The 7,145-nt window shown below is 39.9% G+C and overlaps 1 protein-coding gene across 3 annotated transcripts in view; it reads left to right on the top strand.

The window, feature by feature from the left end:
* The window catches only part of cry4 (cryptochrome circadian regulator 4), a 7,546-nt gene continuing 401 nt past the window's right edge, over positions 1–7,145 (top strand). The window contains exons 1-11 of one of the 3 annotated variants that reach the window (XM_043223633.1): positions 2–186; positions 1,497–1,918; positions 3,083–3,199; positions 3,305–3,455; positions 4,273–4,413; positions 5,261–5,431; positions 5,568–5,708; positions 5,780–5,931; positions 6,669–6,766; positions 6,860–6,970; positions 7,043–7,145. The exon at positions 7,043–7,145 is cut by the window's right edge and continues 401 nt beyond it. In XM_043223633.1, the coding sequence (XP_043079568.1) occupies positions 1,506–1,918; positions 3,083–3,199; positions 3,305–3,455; positions 4,273–4,413; positions 5,261–5,431; positions 5,568–5,708; positions 5,780–5,931; positions 6,669–6,766; positions 6,860–6,970; positions 7,043–7,145 (1,598 nt within the window). In that variant the 5' untranslated portion in view covers positions 2–186; positions 1,497–1,505. Of the gene's footprint in view, positions 187–1,496; positions 1,935–3,082; positions 3,200–3,304; positions 3,456–4,272; positions 4,414–5,260; positions 5,432–5,567; positions 5,709–5,779; positions 5,932–6,668; positions 6,767–6,859 lie in introns of those variants that run through there. The other 2 variants (XM_043223632.1, XM_043223634.1) reach the window with 2 other exon arrangements.

Raw genomic sequence — 7,145 nt, 5'->3', positions numbered from 1 at the left:
GGGAGCGAGGAGGGCGGGATTCGGTCAAGTAAGCGTCGTCGCCCGGTTGAAACGTTTCTTTCCACGTTATAACCGGCTAATAATTATTAACTAGTTATCGGTGATTTCGGTGAAACGCGCGGGTCGTGTTTCTGACTTTTAATTGGGTGACGTCGACTAATGGATTGTGCCTGAGGCGATTCGGAGGTGGGTGAGAGTTGCTGATCGTTAATAAATATCATCGTTACCCTGCATCGTGTTTCTGTACATTACTATAAAATAAAACATATTAAAACATATTCATCTAAACGCGTGCAGTGGGATGACATTTCGGAGACAAAAGTCCTGATTCGTGAATGAATCGTAATACACCTTTTATATATTATTAATGCATTATATATTATAGAGATTCAATCTTGTTAAACCAAGACTATTTTTTTAGGTATTTTTGTTATTTATCGTGATGATTTGGATCATATCCATATAGAAGTGCCATTTCTTTATTGTTTATATCATAATTGAAGTGTCGTGCCTTTAAACAATTATTTAATAATGCCATGTTTTGGACCTGATCGTTAATGTATGGACGGGATTTGTTTTGTTTTAGTTTACCACATTATTACAATGTTTTGGACCATAATATGTTTGAAATACTCTTTTTTTTGTACATATTTCTTTGTTAATTAACCTTTGCCATGATAGTACCACTTACCAGGTTTTGAATCCATTTCCGCCACTGAATAAATAAAAAGTGAAATAAAAAGTTAGTGCCATTTTTTCTTTTCTTTTTATCTCACAGTTCAGACTTTTTCCTACAGAACTGCGTGACACACACTTTTAGTTTTGACCTTTTTTTACCTCAGAATTGTAAGATATAAACCAGTTATAAAGACCACTTCTGAGCAGGAAAAAAATGATATGCTCTTTATAACTTTATAAGTCGCAATTCAGACTTTTTTTGTGCAATTGTGAGTTAATATCACGCAATTCAGACCTTTCCTCGCAAATGAGTTTTTATCTCGCAATTCGGACTTTTTTTCTTGCAGTTGTGAGTTTATATCCCATAACTAATTTTTCCTCGCAAATTAGTTGTCGCAATTCTAACTGTTTTTGCGCAATTGTAAAGTTATATCTCGCAATTCAGACTTTTTTGCGCAATTGTGTTTATATCCCACAATTCTGACATTTTTCCTCACAAATTTGTTTATATCTCACAATTCGAACTTTTTTGCGCAATTGTTAATATATATCGCGCAATTCAGACTTTTCCTCGCAATTGAGTTTATATTTCGCAATTCTAACTTTTTTTGCGCAATTATTAATTTATATCACGCAATTCTGACTTTTCCTCGCAATTGAGTTTATTTTTTGCAATTCGAACTTTGCGCAATTGTGAGTTTATATCTGGCGATTCAGACTTATTTCCTCGCAGTAATCTCTTTAAACCGAGTGGCGGAAACGTTCTTCCGTAGTCAAGCGGCGTGTCCAGTGAACGAGGTTTCCCCGTTGTGTTCCAGAGCGGCGTGATGAGTCACCGCACCCTCCATCTCTTCCGTAAGGGCCTGCGGCTGCACGATAACCCCACCCTGCTGGGGGCGCTGGAGAGCTCGGCCGCGCTCTTCCCCGTCTACGTCCTGGACCGCTCGCTCCTGCAGGGGGCGCTGCGCTTGGGCCCGCTGCGCTGGCGCTTCCTCCTGCAGAGCCTGGAGGATCTGGACGCTAGTCTGCGGGCGCTAGGCTCGCGGCTCTACGTCGTGCGCGGGGCGACGGCGGCGGTGCTGAGCGACCTCGTGACCCGCTGGGGCCTGACGCAGATCAGCTACGACACCGAGGTGGAGCCGTATTACGCCCGCATGGAGCAGGAAATACACGAGCTAGCGGAGGAGCGCGGACTCCAGACGTACACGCATGTGTCGCACACACTCTACGACGTCAGGAGGTGCGACCGCTAGCAGGTGTACGCTGGGGCCACTGGGCAGGCGCGCATCTCTTTAGTCACGCTGTATAACAATAACTACTGTTTTTGCATTATTGTGCAATTATATCAAATTAATATCATATAAAACGTATAGAAAATTTAACAATATTAAATTTAACAATATATAATTTAACAATATTATACAATATTTTATTTAACGATATAAAATTTAACATTATAAAATTTAACATTATAAAATTTAACAATATAAAATTTAACGATATATAATTTAACAATATAAAATGTAACAATATTATACAATATTTTATTTAACGATATAAAATTTAACGATATAAAATTTAACAATATTATACGATATTTTATTTAACGATATCAAATTTAATTTAATTTACTAAATTAAATGAACTCAAATTAATGACAAAAGCCTAAATAATCAGTAGCTTTATCGTTAACTAAATCTATTCAAATCTTCTGGGGCGGCAATTATACAGTTCTACACTAAAGTAAAATATAAATAAGTTGAACGAAAGTTCGTAACGTTGCCTCGGCGAGCCGACTGAAACAAGTTTAAGTGCTGAAATAAAGACTTTGCATCGGCGCTGTTGAGTGCAACTTAATCTTAAAATTTTCGCTTGAAGTAAACCTTACAAAATAAATTAAAAATAAATGAATTTGATCATAAATGAGAAACGCTGCCTCGGTGAACTAGAGATGAAATAAATGAACATATTAGCTTAAAACAGCACACTTAAAAGTTAGAAGTGTTGGCAACTAAGTCGAAGTGCTGAACTGATTAAAAATAAAAAATTAAATTAAAGATACTGAAATGTTTTAAGTCGACTTTTAGAAAGTCTGAGGGAGCAAAAATCAATCTAAATATCGCTCAAAATCTGTATCTCTAAAGTTCTTAGTAAAGCAAGTTATGATATATTGTATATTGATATAAATGTACATGATGTCTTCATGGCCCATGATTTTTGGCATCAAAGAGAAATGTATAATTCCGACCCATACAGTGTATAGTTGTGTGTTTCTCCAGACGCAGCTGTGCTCCAGACACACTAATGCCGTAAAACACTAAACCTCTGATGAAAACCGAAGCTATAGAGAGTATAAATCAAAGGGTGGCCGTTATTAACAAGAGCTGTGATGGTGTTTCTTCAGGATCGTGAAGGCCAACGGCGGCTCTCCTCCGCTCACCTACAAGAACTTCCTGCATGTTTTGTCTGTTTTGGGTGAACCGGAGAAACCGGTGCGGGACGTCGGCGCAGAGGACTTCCTGTAAGGAGCGTGTGTGTGTGTGTGTGTGTGTGTGTGTGTGTGTGTGTGTGTGTGTGTGTGTGTGTGTGTGTGTGTGACTCTCAGTGACTCTGTGTCGCGGCGCAGGAGATGCTGGACCCCCGTGGAGCCGGATCACCAGCAGGCGTATGGAGTCCCGTCTCCGGCTGACCTGGGTCTGGACGTCCCGTCTGAGGTGTCGTGGCCCGGCGGAGAGACACACGCTCTCCAGAGACTCCACAAACACTTCCAGAGTCAGGTCAGGTCCTCTCACTGCATCGATGCTAGTCCGGCTCTTCAATAATATAGTTGTTATAAACTATTACAAAGCTGGAATAAAGTAAAAATATTAAATGCACTTAAAATATACATATATATATATATATATATATATATATATATATATATATATATATATATATATATATATATATATATATATAAGTTAAAATTAATTTTAATTTATTTTAATTATTTTATTTTAATTTAATTTAAATTTTTATTTTAATTAAAATAAATAACAAAGCTAAAAATGAATAAATAAATCTGAGATTTATCACTTAAAATCTTGAATAAAAACAGCCAACTGAAACTTGATAAAAATAAAACTAATAAAAATGTTTGATAAATATATATAAAATATTAATGCTGTTACTGTTCAAGTAATAGATGGAAGATCAAAAATATATCAATAGATATATAAATAAATATATAGATCAATATAATAATAATATTAATTAATTAAATGAGAAATGTTGTCTTGGTGACTTAATAAAATTATAAGTTAAATTTTAAATAGTAATACTTATTACAAACAGATATCAGTGACTCACAATAAATCGAAATTAAATATAAATATTGGATAAGGTTAAGTGGAAATAAAAATAGACTAAATAGAAATATACGTTGACATTTTGGCTTGGCGACTAACTGAAATAAAGGCTGATTTTTAAAAAGATACAACGAAAGATTTACCAAAATGAAAACAAAAAATATTAAAAAGCAACTAAATACTATGAAATGATGCTAAAGTGTGCGCTAAGTCACTTGGTTAGCGAGGTTTCTCGTGTCTGCAGGGATGGCTGGAGAACTTCTCCAAAGCGCGGACGCTCCCGAGCTCTCTGCTGCCGAGCACCACGGGCCTGAGTCCCTACCTGAGTCTGGGCTGTCTGTCGGCCCGCACCTTCTACCACCGGCTCAGCGGCGTCTCCGCTCAGGTCAGCACGCTAACACACCGACACGACGACAGACGCATCCCAGACCGTGTTAGCCTGCTGCTAAGCTAACGACTTTAATAAACAAAAAGATGATTTTGAGCCAAGTAGTGTATTGTAATGAGTATTTTAATATTTTATTGAAGCGTTAAAGCGTATAATCAGCCGTTACGGTTTATTCCAGCCGACTGATGTTAGCGTGTTGCTAAGCTAACAACGTTAACAATTTTGGTTAAAGTAGGATATTTTTAATTCATTACTACAATGTTTTATAGACCTTTAAAGTGTATAATCTGCCCTTGTGGTTTATTCCAGCTGACCGATGTTAGCGTGTTGCTAGGCTAATCAGAGTTAATACTATATTTTATTTAAATATATAAGCAGCCCTGGCAGTTGATTCCAATAGAAACTGATGGTAACGTGTTGCTAAGCTAACGATGTTAATATACAAAATTACAATGATTTTAAGTGAAGTAATGCATTAATGCTACATTTTATTGAAATGTTTAAGCGCGTATTTAGCCTTCACGGTTTATTCCAGCTGACTCGTGTTAGCATGCAGCTAAGCTAAGAGCAATAGCATACAGTTTATTCCAACCGACCGATATTAACGTTAAATATTGCGTGAAATACTGTGTTGTTATTGTTTTTTTAACCATTAAGCGCACCAAAATAAGTGAAATTGTCGATTTGAGTTTATTGAAACCATAGTTTAATTGCTGTATAAACTATTGCTATATAAATTAAACACAGTTCGTAAAGTTTTCACTGGCACTACTGAATACTAGCGTACTATTTGAGAAAAATAGTTGACCGCTAACGTCTTCTCTCCGACGCTCTTCATCCGCAGCCGAAGAACCACTCGTTGCCGCCCGTGTCTCTGCAGGGTCAGGTTCTGTGGCGTGAGTTCTTCTACACCGTCGCGTCCTCCACGCCCAACTTTACTAAAATGCGAGGGAACCCCATCTGTCTGCAGATCGACTGGTACCAGGATCCAGAGGCTCTGGAGAAATGGAGAACCGTAAGAGAACCGCGTGTTTGAGGTCTTTGGGGGTGGGCGATGTCCACCAGTAAACCTGGTGATAATTAATTATCAATATTGTTATCGAAATATATATTTTTTAAGCCCGTATCGTCCTCTGGTCTCGGTCCGTCAGGCTCAGACGGGCTTCCCCTGGATCGACGCCATCATGACCCAGCTGAGGCAGGAGGGCTGGATCCATCACCTGGCGCGGCACGCCGTGGCCTGCTTCCTGACCCGAGGAGATCTGTGGATCAGCTGGGAGGAGGGCATGAAGGTACTTCGGGTCTTTTTGAGTGCTGGAGTCCTTCATGCAGGGATTTCAGGCGTGTCCGTGTCCGTTCTCAGGTGTTCGAGGAGTTCCTGCTGGACGCGGACTATAGCGTGAACGCTGGGAACTGGATGTGGTTATCTGCTAGCGCGTTCTTCCACAAATACACCAGGATCTTCTGCCCCGTGCGCTTCGGCCGCCGGACCGACCCTCAAGGACAGTATCTGAGGTTTGATTTACCTTCTGCTGAATATTCATGATGTTCAGCCACACCCACCTGTTTAATATTCATGAAGTTCCATGTTTGATCGCTTACACTCACCTCTGTTTAATATTCAGTGTGCTCTGTGCTCAGACTCAGACTCAGGTGCCCAAGCCAAATAATGATGTTCTGCATCTACTTCGCCCACATCCATTTATTATTTGTTATACGTGATAATCAACAGCTGAAAACTCCTGACTCCTACCTGACTTCATCCTAAATTTATAAAACCATAAAAATGTTTCTCTATACTTAACCCTTCCCTTTCTGGCTTGTACTTATTTGAACCGTGCCAGAGGCTGGTATTATGAGCACTTCCTCCATCTGTTCTCCTCTTTAAGATGAAGACTTTGCACTGTTAAGCCACACCTACTATTTATTACTTATTTATATTTATATTTATTACTCATTTTATATGGATGATTCAACATTTGGTCGGTCACTGGCGTTTAATATCCAGTGTCATCACAGTTAATATCTGCTTTTGACGTCACGCCCACTATTCTTTGATATTCATGAGTATCTACATTTCATCTGCCACGCCCACCACTGTTTAATATTCATCATTTTTTATCTGCCACACCCACCACTGTTTAATATCCATATGTGTCTACATTTGATCTGCCACACCCACTGCTTTTTTATGTTTGATCGGCCACGCCCACCACTGTTTAATATTCAAGACTTTTTCTTTGGTCTGACAGGAAGTACCTGCCCGTTCTGAAGAACTTCCCTTCGCAGTATATTTATGAGCCGTGGAAAGCTCCAGAAGACGTCCAGCTCCGCGCCGGCTGCATCATCGGTACAGACAGACTGACCCACCGCTGAGGCTGTCTAAACTGGGTTCGTATGTTCTGACCCGTGTGTGTGTGTGTGTGTGTGTGTGTGTGCGCAGGCAAGGACTATCCTCGTCCCATGGTGTGCCACACAGAGGCCAGTCAGAGGAACCTGGGTTTGATGCGTCAGGTGCGCACCGAACAGCAGAACACGGCCGAACTCACGCGAGGTAAAGCGTACGACGTCGATATTCTCTCTATGTCACCTTCAAAGGGTCATAAATGGTTTGATCTGCTCAAAGATTTGGCGGATGATCCGATGGAGGTGGGGCTTAAACGTGAGCTGCAGGAGGAGGAGGAGCTTCTGGAGGGGGCGGGGCAACACAACATGTCAAAACGTTTCAG

Source organism: Puntigrus tetrazona, chromosome 22 (assembly GCF_018831695.1).
Source record: "Puntigrus tetrazona isolate hp1 chromosome 22, ASM1883169v1, whole genome shotgun sequence".
Lineage (NCBI taxonomy): Eukaryota > Metazoa > Chordata > Actinopteri > Cypriniformes > Cyprinidae > Puntigrus > Puntigrus tetrazona.
Note: the sequence above shows the minus strand (reverse complement) of the source record. Positions and strands in the feature narration are given on the sequence as shown.